Source organism: Arachis stenosperma, chromosome 5, assembly GCF_014773155.1.
Source record: "Arachis stenosperma cultivar V10309 chromosome 5, arast.V10309.gnm1.PFL2, whole genome shotgun sequence".
NCBI classification, from domain to species: Eukaryota; Viridiplantae; Streptophyta; class Magnoliopsida; order Fabales; family Fabaceae; genus Arachis; species Arachis stenosperma.
The window spans coordinates 137,765,657-137,784,186 of NC_080381.1; the positions used below are offsets into that span (position 1 = coordinate 137,765,657).

The following is an 18,530-nucleotide window of genomic DNA, read 5'->3' on the forward strand; positions in this document are numbered from 1 at the left end:
ACTACAAGGAGTGGGCTGGTATTGATCCTTTTGGTTATTGATGGCTATATCGAAAAGGATAGGAGATTGATCACCTTCATATTTGGTTTTGTTTTCATGATTTTTTAGTGTATCTATTTATCTGTTGCTCTACTTTAGTGTGTTGAGTTTTCTTTGTTTAAAAAAAAAATTCGTCGCTAAAGAACACTTACTTAAGCAGATGAATGAGTTGACCACTCAACTAACTCAAGTTGGTTAGTTATTGTTACTTCTAATCCAATACAAATATACAACAAAAAATTATATAAGATAATATTAACAAAAATAGAAATAAACAAATAGTATTTAATATTTTATGATTTCCCTTGTATATATTATTCTTTTTCCCCAAATCTCCATTTGCTCCCAATATAAAGAGTAAGTTAGTAATACGCTAACACGCACATTAACACACATACATATATCTCCACCACCATGGCCGGCGGTGACTCCACGCCACCGCCCTACCACCCAACCTCAAAACCTTCCAAACACACCACCACCACCACCTGCAAGAAGACCAACCTCTACACCCTCGTAGCACTCCTCTGCATCATCTCCTACCTCTTCGGCTCATACCAACAAACCCCCTCCTCCTCCGCCGCCACCACCACCACCACCAAAACCACCCTCCCCACCTGCATCCAAAACCCCACAACCACCACCAGCCGCACCTCAACAACTCCCAGAAAACCCACCCACCTAGACTTCACCTCCCACCACAACGCCACCTTCCCCACAACCACCACGACCACCGCCGCCGCCACCTCGAAACACTACCCGTCATGCCCAGTGAAGCTCAGCGAATACACCCCCTGCGAGGACCACACTCGCTCTCTCCGCTTCCCCCGTGACAAGATGATTTACAGAGAGAGACACTGCCCTTCGAAGAAGGAAGTCTTGAAGTGTCGCATTCCGGCGCCGCACGGTTACAAGAACCCGTTTCCATGGCCCTCGAGCAGGGACGTGGCATGGTACGCCAACGTGCCTCACAGAGAGCTCACGGTGGAGAAGGCCGTTCAGAACTGGATCCGTTACGACGGCGACAAGTTCAGGTTCCCCGGCGGCGGCACCATGTTCCCCAACGGCGCCGATAAGTACATTGACGACATTGGAAAGTTGATTGATCTCAAACATGGTTCCGTTCGCACCGCCGTTGATACTGGCTGTGGGGTACGTACACGCTACCCTTTTTTACTTTTAACTTTTTCTAAAAGAAAAAAATGAAAAATACGTTTTTTCATGAATCATGGTGAGAAAAACATTTTCGAAGAAGAAAAGGAAACTTGTCTTGTTTTTATCTCTATATATTTACTTTCATTTTCTTGTCCTTTTTATTTATAGGATAGAAAACAACTTAAATATATATACTGATAATAATATGTACTATTTAAAATTCTCCTTTTTTTCCATCATCAATTTCAGCCAAAGCTTACGGCAATTTCACCAAAAAAACAAGATTAGATAGACTTTTGATACATAGATAGAAGATAATTATGCGGATTTGAGGTTATAAAATGGGAAACACGCGTATATATTATACATTGTCAAAATAAGAAATGAGTTGGAAATTCAATGTACTTATTAATTTTTGTTACCAACACTTTACTTTATATAGTTGCAAAAAATTTCCTTCTTTATAAATATATATTGTTATTAAAACAATAAAAAAATAAAATGAGGTCTGAAAGGAGGTAGGAGAGAATTTAGTTGGGACCGAATGGGGCTTTTACTGCATTTTACTGTGAAAAGGAAAGGGTCATGGTCTTCAACTTGAGACTGTAACGTTTTCCAGTTTTCCTCACTATTTTTGGAACTTAAGGGAAGGGACTATGGACGGATTATTTGACTAATAATTAAAAATATATTTCAAATACTAAATGCTATATAGATTCCAAAATTCAAATTCTGAGGGCGTTCGGTTTGTCTTCACCTGGGGAGGGTTTTGCGCGTATATATATATTTTTTACTATATTTTTTAAGAGGAGTGTTAAAACTATCAAATTTTATGATTTGTAGTGATTAATTAATTATTATAGTATAAAATTATATTTAATAATATAAAATTATTTATTTTTTTGTTAATTAAATACGGACTACATTTTAATAAAAATATTAATTTTTTAACTTAATCATTTTTTAATTTAACAGATTAATAATTAATATATTACAAATCTAATTTTTATTTAAGAATTTGACTAAACTAATAGATTTCTGCAAGGTTTTACATATAGATCTAACTTAAATAAGTTTATATAATAATAACTTATCTATTTTTTTAATATTTTCAATCGAGCGTTATTTCATTTGTTATTTTTTCTCTCACACAAATATCAAGGACTTGCCAGTTTTAATTTTATTGACATGAATGAGTGGATCCAAAACAGTAACTGGCTTCTGAAGACATGGCTTTCCATAAGGGGAATAATAATTCATGCCAGCATGGATTTTGTGTATGTTTTTAAAAAAGATTATATCACATGAAAAAGAAATGAAAACGAAGCACAAAAGTTAATCATTCATACCCATGGTTTATGTAAAAAGCCAAATATTCCGCCAGTACTATGTTATTTCCTTTGAACTAGTAAGTATAATTACGGTAAGGTGGTTATATAATTTCGATTAAAATTAAAGTTATATTTTTATAGTATTTTACTATTTTTCACTTTTAATTTTTAAATAAAAAAATATTTAAAAAATATTACTTTAATATGCATCATGACATGCACTTTCTACTTTCTACTATTCGTCTAAGCTATTTTTTTTCTTAATCAGAATAAAATATTATTTTTGTCTTCAACGTTTGGGTAAGTTTTAAAATTATTCTTAACATTTTAATTGTTCTATTTAGATCCTTAATGTTTTAAAATTGACTCAATGTTATTTTGTCATTAAGAATCCGTCTAAGCTATTTTTTTAATTAGAGTAAAGTATTATTTTTGTCCTCAACATTTGGAATAAATCTTAAAGTTGTCCATAACGTTTCAATAGTCTATTTAAGTTCCTAACGTTTTAAAATTGACTCAATAATGTTGTCATGAACAAAAATGATGGTAAGACAAAATTGAGATGATTTTAAAACATAAGAGACTTAAATAGAACAAAAATATTAGGGACAAAAATGATACAAAAAAATAAATTTTAATTTTATCTTTCAATAATATTAATTTTTTTACTGTACATAATATTTAATTATTTTTTAATCACATCTAAGTAAATTACACTTAATCATATTATTTTTATTTTAAATAATTTTTTTATATTTTTATATTAACATATAACTTTAAGTGTAAAATTATAAAAAATAAATTTATTTAGAATAAAAATAATGTGATTAAGTATAATTTATTTAGATGTGATTAAAAATAATTAAATATTATGTACAGTAAAAAATTAATTTTATTGAAAGATAAAACTAAAATTTATTTTTATGTATCGTTTTTGTCTCCAATATTTTTATCCTATTTAAATCTCTAACGTTTTAAAATTGTCTCAATCTTGTCCTGCTGCCAATTCTGTTGATGAATCCCTAACAGCAGAATAACATTAAATTAATTTTAAAATATTATAAACCTAAATAAAACAATTAAAACGTTAGAAACAACTTTAAAATTTATCCCAAATATTAAAGACAAAAACAATACTTTTTACTCTTCTTAATATTTGGGGCCATTCATGGCCAAGGAACATGGAAGCACAAAAGTATGCAAGGCTTATGAATTATGATACCGTTTTTTATTTTCATTGGAGTGTTTTTGCCTTGAAATGTGTGCAATCCATAGTGGTCTCTTTTAGAAAAAATATAAAATCGAAATTTAACTGGAAAATTCGTCACTGTTTATCTCTTATTAAAAAGTAAATAACAATTACATTCTCACAAATTTTGATTTCGGATTAATTAATTTTTAAAAAGGTAAATATTAATTAATTTTTTTATAATAATAAATAATAGACATGTATATTCTTTTATTAATAAATAATGTAAAACAAAAAAAATTGTTTATATATTTTATTTTGTACAATAATAGATATTTTATTATTGTCACATAATAAGCATAAAAATAATATAATTTTAAACAGTGAAATATTATTATATTTTGAGTTTTTATATAATTTTTATTAATTACTTTTTATTTGTTATGAATCCTATTAAAATAAGTGAAATTTCGTTCCAAAAATTTTTATCTACGTGACTATCTTTCATAAATAGATATGTTATAGTAATTAACGATACATATAAATAATTCATCGTTAAGTTTTATATAATAAATTAATAAAATAATATAATATATTTATTATTTGCTATTGTAAAAGATTAAATTAATAATTTTTTTTCCTTAAAAAATTAATTAGTCCATGATCAAAATATTCAGAACCTAATTATTATTTCCCTCTAAAAAATAAAAATGAACCTGGCTGGCGTTACTATAATACTGTACCACCTAAGCCATAGGATTCCACACTCCTAATTTCTAGTAATAGTTGTACTTTTGACTAAATTAATTATTACATGTGAAGGGTGAATATTTTAATAATCAGCAAGTATTATTCTTGCCACGAACGAGGCATTTGTCTAGTTGGTCACCACTAACCACGTTATACTAACTTTCTTGACAAATTTAGATTAATTGCATAATTAATGTTAAGGTTAATGTGTTTAGCATATGCAATTATGCATGGTTGGTTCAGGTTGCAAGTTGGGGAGCATATCTTCTATCCCGTGACATAATAACAATGTCAATAGCACCAAGAGACACACACGAAGCACAAGTTCAGTTTGCTCTTGAAAGAGGTGTTCCCGCCATTATTGGTGTTCTTGCATCTAAGAGGCTCCCATTTCCCTCTAGAGCTTTTGACATGGCACATTGCTCTCGCTGCCTAATTCCATGGGCTCAATATGGTTCGTTACCTTGTTATTACACAACTCTCTCAAGATATGTTGTTTCATGTGTTTATGTTTTTAATTTCCTATCAAATGTTGAATTAGATGGGGTTTATCTAAACGAAGTTGATCGGATTCTGCGGCCCGGAGGCTATTGGATCCTGTCCGGGCCACCCATCAATTGGAAGAGATATTGGAGAGGTTGGGAAAGAACAAAGGAGGATCTGAATGAAGAGCAGACCAAAATTGAGAAGGTGGCTCAAAGTCTATGTTGGAAGAAGCTTGTAGAGAAGGGTGATATTGCTATTTGGCAGAAACCCAAACACCATTTGAAATGCTCCCAAAATAGTAGACCTTTCTGCGACCCACAAGATAACCCTGACAAGGCATGGTATGTTGCTTCAATTTTCCACCTACTAGTTTATGGTTAGTTAATTTCATGTCATATCATATTCACTAGCAATACTCATATGAAATTGTGTTTACGTGAAGATCATAGTTGAAAGCTGTTAAATGATAATTTTTACTTATCAATTATCATCTTCACGTGAAAACAACTTCATGTGAGCTGTTATTATATATCAGCATAATAAAAGTGATTGACTTCTTAATTGTTTTGTATATTTATTTTGGTGAGTTGTTTGTTTTCAGGTACACTGACATGAAGACATGTTTGAGTCGTCTGCCAGAAGTGTCAGACAATGATGAAACTGCAGGAGGGGCATTGGAGAATTGGCCAGAGAGGCTAACAGCCACCCCACCAAGGATTTACATGGAGACCATGAAAGGGGTTACACCTTCAACCTTCATAAAGGACAATCAATTATGGAAGAAAAGGATATCATATTACAAGAAAGTTAACAGTCAGCTAGGTAAAGCTGGGAGATACAGAAACCTTCTTGACATGAATGCTTACTTGGGTGGATTTGCTGCTTCTCTTGTTGAGTACCCTGTTTGGGTCATGAATGTGGTTCCTGTTCAAGCCAAGGTTGACACACTTGGAGCAATTTATGAAAGGGGATTGATAGGAACATACCATAATTGGTTAGCACAACATTATTTTTTTCCTTATCTCCTTAACATAATGTTCTATTCTTCATTGTCTAAATTGCTTGTGGCCTAAACTTATGTTGCAGGTGTGAAGCAATGTCCACTTATCCTAGAACTTATGATTTACTTCATGCTGATTCAGTCTTCAGCCTTTACAACCAAAGGTATTTATATATTCAATTCAATATCATATACACTATATAACACATACTTGTCCCTTTTTAACAAATGATCTTGGAAATATGGCTCATTGTTTGAAGTAATCTAACAGATTCAAGTACTGTTTAAATTCTGATTAACCTACTTGTATGTTGCAGATGTGAATTAGAAGACATTCTGCTAGAAATGGATAGGATTCTTAGGCCAGAAGGAAGTGTAATAATCAGAGATGATGTTGATATATTAGTAAAAGTAAAGAGTATAGTCAACGGTTTGAATTGGGAAAGTCAAATTGTTGACCATGAAGATGGGCCTCTTGAAAGAGAGAAACTTTTATTTGCTGTGAAGAATTATTGGACAGCTCCTAAAGCTTCAAACAGTAGTTAGTTAAATATTAATTAAGGTCTTTTTAGTTTTTAAAGCCCCCTTTAATTTCTTTTCTCTAGTGCTTTTCTTTTTGTTTGTTCATCTCAAAGTTGTTAGTATTCTTTTGTATCTTTCTTCATTGCTTTTCATTAAATGCAAATTCAAAGTGTGCAAAACATACACCTAATTCAGGAGTAAAGTAACCATTGTCATATTTTGCTCAATAATTCAAGGGTTTGAGCACCTAATCCAACATGCTTTTTAATTGGCTCTGTTATCATTACTTTGTCATCAACTTTTAGGGGTTGAGCAAATAGCTTGCTCTGCCACGTCCTCTGCTGCTTACTCTGCTTCAGTTAGTTTGTTAGTCTAGTAAGCTGTGATTCAATTTTTCTGTTAGAGTTAGTGGACCCTGCTGACTCAGCAGAAGCTTCTAGGCCAGTATTCAGTTATTCAGATTGTTACAATACACACATGCTCTCAGCCCCATTCCTCTTTCTCTCCTCTCTCTGAATTCTCTCTGAGGCCTATACCTTTCACTCACCTTCCAAATTTCAAATTCTCTCTATTTCTTTCTCTCGCGCTCGAGTATATAGTCTCGAATTGGCATGTCTGATGAAGACGGAAGTGTGGAAGACGGAGGTGTGGAAGACGGAGCTGGAATTTTTGAATGCGTCAACTGTTATGCCACATTCACCACGAAGATTGACTTGGAGATCCATTCGAATAATGCACATTTCAAATTTAGAGTTCGAGACCTCTTCCTCACACGATCAACATAAAATTGAGGTAACGTTGATTTCTTCCAATTTTTTGTTCGATCTCTTCTAACCGAACACTGAATTTGTAAAAATTAATTGTGACGGAAGTGTTTTTCCTAACTAAGAAAATCAAGTATGAATGTGTTCTTCGTGATAAAAATGGTGTATAGATTTCAGGGAGTGCAGAAAAAGTTCATGGTTCAACTGTGCTCCACACAGAGTTGGTGTGAATTGATGTTGGTGCTAGAAAATAGTGATCGAAATATTGTGTGCGATACCAACTTGATTGATACATATTCCCTTGTTAACACATTAATCCCTCTTTAAGATCACTGTGAATCATAGATTTCTTCCAATTTTTTGTTCGATCTCTTCTAACCGAACACTGAATTTGTAAAAATTAATTGTGACGGAAGTGTTTTTCCTAACTCTAAGAAAATCAAGTATGAATGTGTTCTTCGTGATAAAAATGGTGTATAGATTTCAGGGAGTGCAGAAAAAGTTCATGGTTCAACTGTGCTCCACACAGAGTTGGTGTGAATTGATGTTGGTGCTAGAAAATAGTGTTCGAAATATTGTGTGCGATACCAACTTGATTGATACATATTCCCTTGTTAACACATTAATCCCTCTTTAAGATCACTGTGAATCATAATTTTTTTTTTCAGATTTTTTGAGCTTAAGATGTGCAGAAAAAATTCTGTAACCGAATCTGATTCATTCTTTTCAGTGCCTTCATTAGGCTCCTTTTAGGCAGCCACCGCAGCGGAGAGCCAGGCGTCATCCCCGCCGCTGATATTGAATCTAGGTTCGTTTTCTTTAATCTTTCTTTCATGCATCATAAGTCTTATGATCATGTTATACGTTTTGTTATTAGATATGTACAAACCAAAGTTGTGGCCTATATTGTGCCTTGCAGAACAAGACTCAGTGTGATGGCCTCATCAGATATTGTGAGGGGAAAAACATACGCCGAAGCGGTGGCCGTGTATATGGACGATGATCAGTGGATCTTGTGGGAGAAAAAAGAGGTTCTATGCCTTCATGCTGAGCTTTGTATGTGGGCTGATGCCGTGGTCATTGCTCCATTATCTGTACATGCCCTTGGAAAGGTATCAATAAGCTGCTCAATTTTTCAGATTTTATATGTAATTTAGATGAATGTGCTATATGTGTTCTCCTAGTGTTTTGGTTGGATTTTGGTTTCGACTTCACCAGGAATGTCGACCAATCCTGTATCAAGATTTTGATGATTTTGATTCGGAGACACGCTTCATGCTGTCCCCTAGTGTTGCTAGCATTCTAATTTGCTTCGACTATCTGTGTTTGGTAGAAATACACTACAAGAATATGGCCGATTAGCTACTACAAAAAGAGTCGTAAAATCGTCGCTAATTTGACGTAAAATAGAATTTGTGACGGATTAGTTACCGTCTAGCAACTAATGCTTTCCTCGCTAAATACAAGTCGCAGATAAGTGAGGCAAACACAACAGTCACTAATTCATCGGAAAATTTTTTAGCTACCGAATAGATAGTTGCAAATCCATCACTAAAGTAAAAGCTAATTCCATAAAAGAAATAAACTAAATGGTAGTCGCTAATTAGCAACAAACTCTACTGCAGTAGACTCATCGCTAAATGCAAGCTAACTTCATAAACAAAATGGAATGCCTAGTTGACGCTAATTAGCGAGGAATTTTTTCAAACCTAACTCGTCGCAAGTTGTCCGTTAATATGATCGCAAATCTGTCACATCTTGTAGCAAATCTATAGCTAATCTTTGAAAATCCTTATTCAAATCTGTAGGAATTTTGTCGCTAAGCCAAAACTATTCTAAATCAGAAAATAGAGTTACAAAATAGTCGCTAACTTGTTAAAAAATAATATGTAGTCAATTAGTTGCAATATTATCGCAAAAATTCATCACAGGTTCTTTTTAAACTAGTAACAAATCGACAAGTATCTCACAAATATTTCAGTCGCAATGGAATATTTAATTTGTCACCATCATCGATAACAAGTATATTGCTAATGTTTTCCAGAATATTAGTTAGAATACTAATTTTGTCGCCATACTAAAATAAACCTCATTATTTTTTTTATTTTAGCCAAGCTTAACCTAATTAGCCAAGCTTTTGAGTTTCATCAAATATTATTCTATCTATTCAATAGCTCTAAAACATGACTTAATTAAGTAACAAAGAAAAAGGCTCAATTACAATATCATATAAAAGTTCGTATTCACTATTCACTCACTTCTTTAGAGATGTTTCATTCTGGCTGTACAAATATGATCCTACTTCTATAAAATTATTATACATTACACATCTCAATTCCTCATTGCACATTGAAAATTAAAAAAAAATTGAAAAATCCAAACACCACCTAAAACTTGGCATATCCCTTGCACAAAGAACATGTCCACCAGTTCCACCGACCTTCAGTTTCACCAATGTTGTCAATTATATGCAAAAATATCCCAAAAAAAATCAGTAAATAACATCTAAGAAAAAGGCTAATTAAAGAAAGGCTCCAAAAGCATCTTAGAGCAATTACCTAATACTAACAACAACAACAACAACAACAACAACAAAGCCTTGTCCCACTAAGTGGGGTCGGCTACATGAATCATACGACGCCATTGTGCTCTGTCATGTATCATGTCTACAGAGAGACCGTTTACATGTAGATCTCGTTTGACCACCTCACGGATGGTCTTCTTAGGTCTTCCTCTGCCTTTCGCACTTTGTCCATCTTCCATCTCATCCACCCTCCTGACTGGATGTTCTATCGGTCTTCTTCCCACATGTCCAAACCACCTGAGACGCGATTCAACCATCTTTTCCACAATGGGTGCTACTCCAACTCTCTCCCTTATATCTTCATTCCTTATTTTATCCAATCGCGTATGACCACTCATCCATCTCAACATCTTCATCTCTGCCACACTCAACTTATGTTCGTACTCCCCTTTAGCCGCCCAACACTCCGTACCATACAGCATAGCCGGTCTTATAGCGGTGCGATAGAATTTACCTTTAAGTTTTGAAGGCACTTTTTTGTCGCATATAAAACCAGATGCACTCCGCCATTTTGACCAACCTGCTTGGATCCTATGATTTACATCCTGTTCAATCTCTCCATTATCCTGTATGATGCACCCAAGATACTTAAAACTTTTAACTTTTCGTAGGATGTTTTCTCCAATCTTCACCTCTATATTGGAGTTTTCCCTTCTCAGACTGAATTTACATTCCATATATTCCGTCTTGTTACGGCTTATGCGCAGACCATACACTTCTAGAGCTTCTCTCCATAACTCCAACTTCTTATTTAGGTCTTCCCTTGACTCTCCCATAAGGACGATATCATCGGCAAAAAGCATGCACCATGGCACAGGCTCTTGGATGTGCTCTGTGAGTACTTCCAAGACTAATGTGAAAAGGTATGGACTTAAGGATGATCCCTGGTGTAATCCTATACCAATAGGGAATTCCTCTGTCACACCACCTTTAGTCTTCACACTAGTTGTGGCCCCATCATACATGTCTTTGATTGCCCGAATATATGCGATCCTTACTCTCCTCTTTTCTAAATCTTCCATAAGACCTCCCTTGGTACCCTATCATACGCTTTTTCCAAATCAATAAACACCATGTGCAGATCCCTTTTATTACTACGATACCTCTCCATCATCCTTCTTAATAGGTATATCGCTTCAGTGGTAGATCTGCCTGGCATAAATCCAAATTGGTTCTCTGTTACTTGTGTCTCTTTTCTCAACCTCCGTTCTATCACCCTTTCCCATAACTTCATAGTATGACTCATAAGCTTAATCCCTCTATAGTTTTCGCAACTTTGTATATCCCCCTTATTCTTGTAGATAGGTACCAAGGTGCTCTTTCTCCACTCATCAGGCATCTTCTTTGACCTTAAAATCTCATTAAAAAGCTTGGTTAACCAGTTGATGCCTTTTCCTCCAAGACCCTTCCAAACCTCAATCGGGATATTATCAAGTCCTACTGCCCTACCATTTTTCATCTGCTTTAGAGCCTCTTTTACCTCGAAGTCTCGAATCCTTCGATAGTAGTCAAAGTTTTGATCTTCTTCCCTTGTGCATAATCGACCAAGGCTCGGAAGAATCTTCTGTCCTTCATTAAATAACTCGTAGAAGTAGCTCTTCCACCTTTCATTAATCTTCTCTTCTTGAGCGAACACCTCTCCATCCTTATCCTTTATGCACTTAACCTGATCCAAATCTCTCGTTCTTCTTTCCCGACTCTTTGCGATTCTATATATACATTTTTCTCCTTCTTTCGTGCCCAAAGACTGGTAGAGACCCTCATATGCTCTTGTCCTTGCTTCACTTACAGCCACTTTTGTCTCTTTCTTAGCCGCCTTATATTTTTCCCAGTTATCTGCATTGCGGCATAAAGACCACTCTTTAAAGCATTTCCTTTTTATCTTTATCTTTTCTTGTATACTTGCATTCCACCACCAGGACTCCTTGTCTCTTGGTCCTATTCCTTTAGATTCACCAAAACTTTCTTTTGCTGTTCTTCTAATAACTTCTGCCATCTCCCTCCACATCTCTTCCGCGCTTCCATTCCCATCCCACTTTGTCTCTTCTCCTACCCGTCTTAGGAAGCTTCTTTGTTCCTCACCTTTCATCCGCCACCACCTCGTCCTTGGGTTCTTCGTATGATGTCTTTTCCTCAACTTTTGCTCAACGCGAAAATCCATGACGAGCACCCTATGTTGTGTTGTCAAACTCTCTCCCGGGATAATTTTACAGTTAATGCAAAATTTCCGGTCGACTCTCCTCAACAAGAAGAAGTCGATTTGAGAGCTTGTCATGCCACTCTTATAGGTTATAAGATGTTCGTCTCTCTTTTTAAAACATGTATTTGCGATGAGAAGATCAAAAGTTGAGGAAAAGTCTAAAATAGTTTTACCTTTGGCATTGATCACCCCGAAACCATGGCCTCCGTGAATACTCCCATATCCAGTCACTTCTCTCCCAACATGACCATTTAAATCTCCTCCTAAGAAAATCTTATCTCCCAAAGGTATGCCTTGAACCAAACTCTCTAGATCCTCCCAAAACCTTATCTTGTGTTGTTCGTCTGAACCCACTTGCGGTGCATAGGCGCTAATCACATGGAAAGCACCTCCCTCTACCACTAGTTTGATAGAGATGATCCGATCTCCCACCCTCTTGACATCCACTACGTCCTTCTTCCACTGCTTATCCACAATTATTCCAACCCCATTCCTATTCTTCACCTTTCCTGTATACCAAAGTTTGAAACCAGAAGTATCCAACTCCCTAGCCTTTGCACCAACCCATTTCGTTTCTTGTAGGCACATAATGTTAATCTTCCTCCTTGTCATGGTGTCCACCACCTCCATAGACTTTCCTGTTAGAGTGCCTATGTTCCATGTCCCAAATCTCAACCTTCTGTCGTTTCGACCTTTATCTTTTCCTTTGTGAACTATCTTATTTACCCTCGTCCGTTCACGAAAACGCGAGAACCCTTGCTCATTTAACACTACATCCGGGCACCGATGCAGCGGCTCTTGCTTCGACACCGTACTCGAGCCATACGGCGCGTTGCTTCCGGGCAACGACCTAGCTTTAGCGCAATAATATCTTTGATTCATGTCATGGGGGTTCGGCTATATTTTTATGTTGGTTGCCGAAGACCTAACACAACCCTCCTCCTTTATCCGGGCTTGGGACCGGCTATGTACCGCAAGTGTAACATAGGCGGAGTTTACCTAATACTAACAATGTCACGAAATTCACCATCCATGCTTTGAAGCATATAATTGTGGAAATCATATGTTAGGGGAAGCTCATGATTCCATAGAACAATAGAAAAAAAAGTATATAAATGTCGCAATAAGAAAATGCAGAAATATTAGCTTTTTCATATGTTTTCAAGAACAAAAGAATAAATAACTAATACAAAATAATCAAACAATGATATGATGTAACATATACAAATGGACAAGTTCAAACTCATTAAATTGTTATTTGTGATTAGCAAACGGGATACTAGGAGTAGATTCGCATGCTTACTGTGCCATCTAAGGACTCAATAGCACTGTTGACCTCTTCAAGGCTGCTGTAAGTCACAAATCCAAAGCCTGTTATAGATTACCTTGGCTTCCACTTTCGCATGTCTCTGCAGTTCTTTGTTCAGCTCGATTCTCATGTTTCCTCCCTCAAGGATCTTGTGCACCATATGCAACATTTTTATCAAGGATTGTATAAAAATCAAGCAAAAAGTCCTTCTTTGTAACCTATATACAAATATGAAAATTGTATGTCAACAATATGCAAGAGAAAGAGAATTGGAAATATAGGAATTGAACCATAAAGAAGTACATCAATTCAATTAGGAAATATGGAAGAAAACGAAAAACAAGACCGTTCTTCCATTACCAATCAAGCTGATAACCAAGACATGATAATGAATATGGGAAATTTTAAAAATGCTAGAACCTAGAATCACATGCTGAAATTCTACATGCTGAAAATTAGTTCACAAAAATGATTTGATAGAACAAAAATCACGTCATTCTGAAAACAATTACCATACTTTTCTCTCTTTGCGATCTTGTATCAATGGACGGGCAACTTTCTCTTTTATTTTGTCATAGACTCCATCATAATCAAATACAGTTGGATCTTCTTCTAAGGCTTTCTTTTGCTACTCCTCAACCTTTAAGTTTAACAAACAACACCCACACGCACAAGGATGTGAGATTATATTTACTTAAACAAATAAACTAAAAAATATAATAACCATGTCATTCACAAGTTCTATTACACTAGAGAAGCTTCAACTTGCGTTCTTAAGAGTCTTTTTCTTGCTACCTTGGAGAGTAATTTCTCTCTCGACATCATTCTCTTCATCATCATTGAATCCAAAAGGTGCTCTAAGGGGAGGCATTTTTGGCTGCTGCTTATGTTTTACATGCCTAAGGTTTAAGCTATACTTGTTTATTTCACCTACCTTATTTGCCATTGTTTGAACACAGAGCAAAGAAAACACTCTTTTTATGAATCCAAATTAATTTGTATCAATCCCTAAGGCTTTAATCACCACAATCTAGGCATATCAGATAATTTAATTTGTACATTATTTATATTTGATTATAGCATAAAAATATAATAAATAATATAATACTATTTATATATCTTCACCTAATCATTTAAAATTTCAAAAGGGATAATTCATTTCCTTCAGCTACTTTCCACTTTTGTTTTCTGTTCCATTTGGTGATAGAATTTTCTGCTTCTAACATTAACACCACCCCCCCCCCCCCCCAAAAAAAAAAAAGATCAGTACTCTCAAGGAGATCCCTTAATTTGTAGATATGGTATAATACTCTTGGCGAGACCAATGAATAACAAAGCTCTTGAGGTTGTAACTTGTAATTGGTTCCCAGCAAAACCAAAAGAACACACGCTAAACATCCTAGGAGGCCCCAAATAGATGGTAGTAATAATGATAGTAATCGTCAGGACAATAGAAAATGATATGCATTTTGACAATTATAAGCTACAGCCACAGCCACAGAGCAAAGAAAGCTCTCTTTTTATGAATCCAAATTAATTTGTATCAATCTACAAGGCTTTAATCACCACAATTTACACGAAATAATGTTTTTAAAAATGAAAAGCAACTGATATTACTCGAAGAATCAAAACGCAGAAATTATAACACTGTTACTGTAATTAACAAAGAATCAGAAATTAAAACATAAATACCTAAATTATATAAATCATAGATTCCACAACGAATCACAAATTGTAGAAATCAGAATTAGAAATATAAATTATTTTTTTTATTGGGCAGAAATATAAATTATAATTAACCTAACTCACAGAAATCATAACAAATGCTTCAAAATCAAAGTAAATAACAAAAATTTGAGAGTTCACGAAACTGACTTACCCGATGAAAGAGCAGATGACCGGCGAAGACCAGTGAAGACTGGCGAAGACGCGATGACGCTCTGATGCGAAGACGGCGAAGATGGCGAACATTGGAAGACAGCGAGGACTCAAGGGCGCGACGAGTCCCTGCTGCGGTGAGCGGTGACAGTGACGTCGAGAGTCCGTGAAAGGTGGCGGTGAGGGACTGAGGGGGTGGGAGGTGGCGGTGGCGGTCTGCAGTATGGAATGGTGAGACAGTGAGTCCGTGAGAGGAGAGGGTTTGAGGGTGAAGAATGAAGACTGTGATATTTGACAGGAGCGGCTAGGTTAACAAGCGGTCAATCTCAAATCTCATATATGGGTCATTTTAGTTTTTTGACTTTTTCACTTAGCGTCTGTTAGTGATAATGGGATTTTCAATTTTTTATTTAAAGCATTGGAAATGGCGCTTATATGCAATATTTTTAATTTGAAATCATGAAAATAAGTGTTTATAGTTATAGTTATAGGTACGTTTTCAATTTTTGAAATCAAAGTTTTTTTTTTTAGTTACTACTTTTTTTTTCCTTTGTTTTCAAATTTTTATTTTGATTTTTTTAGAAAAGAATTTAAATTTTAAAGAATCTTTTATAAAGTAGACAAGATTTTTTTAATAAATGCAAAAAATATTTATGTAAATATTAATGATTTTATATTAAAATAAATAAACTAAAATAATTTGTATTACTCTTTTAACTTAAGAATATTTTTATAATTTAAAATTTATGTTTTTATAATCAAAATCTCACAAATCAATTCAATTTAATTAAATATATATTATTGGATATTTTGTATATAATAAAATTTATTTAGAGTATAATTTATAGTATATACCATATAAACAAATAGAAAATAAGTATTTGACATTCGAATCTCATATTGTATATGTAACAATTCATTGACTATTGACAAACTGGTCAACAAAATTCTGACCTGTAACAGATTAATTCTTAACTTGTCGAGTTAAAAAATACCGTTAAAAAAAACAAAAATGGTAAGAGTATATATATGAGATATGCTATTTTGCAAATAAAAATTGAATTTGAATATATAATGAATGGACGAACACTTTAAAATATTTTATGACTTTTTAGTTTAATCTTAATCATCTATATAAAATATTTAATAGCTCAGGGGCTAATGCGAGTTATAAATACAAATTTTAGGATCCAATTTGAGTTCATTAAAATTTTGATGGTCAAATTGAATTCGAAGCAAGAAGACGACCACGAGCACAGCAAGGCGGCGATTGAGTTTGAGACAGTGAGACGCCAAAAATAAGAGTGGCATGAGAGAGGTGAGAGAGCTTGAGGGAGAGAGTGACAAGAATGAGATCCAGGGAAGAGAGACGTTGAGGCTTAGGGTTAGTGTGCTAGTTCAGATCAAGAGAGAGAAGGGAAAAACTGGGTTGCAACGAATAAAAATTAATTTTTATGTTTTTTAAATCATAAATTTGAGATAAAAAATTAAAATTTTGTAAATAATAAATTATTAATAAATAAAAATAAAAAATTTAAATTTTATGAATTATTTGATTTTTTAATGTATAGGATAATAAAATTTGAATTAATTTAAGTATAATACTAAAATCATTATGTTATTATTATAGGTAACAATCAAGATATAAAATTTATAAATATTTGTAAATTTTTTTATTTTTTCAATCTTATTAATTTGAAGCAGATATAAAAATTTAAATTTAAAGAATTCTTTTTTTCGTATAATTTTAGTTGTTCTTTTTTTTAATTTTATATTTAATATCTTAAATCATCTTTTGTTTTATTATTTTTTAAAATTTTTTAATTTTTATTTTTATTATTTTTTTTACCATTCTCCATACACATGTCTATCATTATTTTTTTCATTAAGTATAAGAAAGATAGAAAAGAATACTACATGTACTCAGTAGAACAAGGAAGAAGACAACAGAAATAGAAGTTATGTGTAAAAAAAAAAAAGATAACTATCAAAAGAAGGAAGGAAATTAAGTGATAATTATATTTTTGACCAATTTTTAAGATGATAGTTATATTAATCAGAGGCAATAATAATTATACATGTATAAAAAATGATAAGAGAAAAGGATAGTGTATAATATGATGAGATGATATAATAAAAATAAAAATTAATAATTTTAAAAAATAATAAAATTAAAGACGTTCAAGATAAGATTTTTAAAATATATTTTTTTATTTATTAAAATTATTGATGGAGATAAAGAATGATTTGAATATAAATTTTTAAATTTGCTTCTAATTAAACATGATTGAGAAAATAAATAAATTTAATAATATTTATACATAACTAATCTTTATATAATATTAGTAAGTATTTATATTGACTTTGTTATACATAATAACAACAAAATATTTTTTTAATCTTGTTTTTTAAATTAAATTTATTTATTTTATACATTTTACATATTAAATAACTTAAGGTATTTTATTTTTTTATAATTTATTTTTAATTATTAATATTAAATTTATAATTTTAAAAATAAAAAAATAAATTTAATTTCTTAAACTCAATAGAAAAGCAACTGAATAGGCACGTAAGCCGCTAGTTAAAATAGTGACAGAATAAGGACTAACGTGTTTCCTCATAATTTAGTAGCAATATGAAATAAGTGAGGAAAGTTTACCAGTTATTAAGCGGTCGCTAATTCCCAAATAAGCTTTTGATTAGTGACTCAATTGCGACCAATTACTTCTAACATTTTCTCAGTTAGCTTTGGATTTATTACGATTCTGTGACGGATTTTCAACGAGATTAGCGAGTAATTTGTTACAAATTAGGTAGGATATAGCTTTTGCTTTGCGACAATATTGCCATTGCCAAGTCGCTCGCTAAATTAAACTTGCGACAACTTAGCGACAAATATATTTCGCCCGCTAATCAGCGACTTGAAATCAGCGAATGAAGTGTGTTAGTTGTTAAACGGTCGCAAATTTCTCGTTACTTAGTTCCTAAGCACTCAATATCCGTATTTCCAGTTTAGCGACTAATTAGCAAGGAACACTTCCCTAGCTGAATGATTTATCTGTTGCGACGAGTTAGCGACGACTGTTTTCTGTCGCTACCTTAATTTTGAATTTTTACAATATTATGTGACAAATTTGCGAGAAATTAGTTGCTCGCTAAAAATAAAAACTTTGGTGACAAATTAGCTAGGAATTTGTCCATCGCAGAATGCATTTCAAGTCTTTGTGACTGATTCGCTAGTAACATTATTCCTCACTAATTAGCCTTTTCGCACAAAGTTTATTTAGCGACTAACTAGCGTGTGAACTGTTTCTCGCTAA

At 33.5% G+C, this 18,530-nt stretch overlaps 1 protein-coding gene across 1 annotated transcript; it reads left to right on the top strand.

Moving 5' to 3' along the window:
- The first annotated feature begins 402 nt into the window (after positions 1 to 402).
- On the top strand, positions 403 to 6,699 carry LOC130982156 (probable methyltransferase PMT16). The gene is made up of 6 exons (XM_057906031.1): positions 403 to 1,191; positions 4,708 to 4,918; positions 5,006 to 5,291; positions 5,552 to 5,944; positions 6,037 to 6,114; positions 6,268 to 6,699. Exons 1-6 carry the CDS (start codon positions 454 to 456, stop codon positions 6,494 to 6,496), a joined length of 1,935 nt encoding a protein of 644 aa, XP_057762014.1. The 5' UTR covers positions 403 to 453; the 3' UTR covers positions 6,497 to 6,699.
- Positions 6,700 to 18,530: the final 11,831 nt, after the last annotated feature.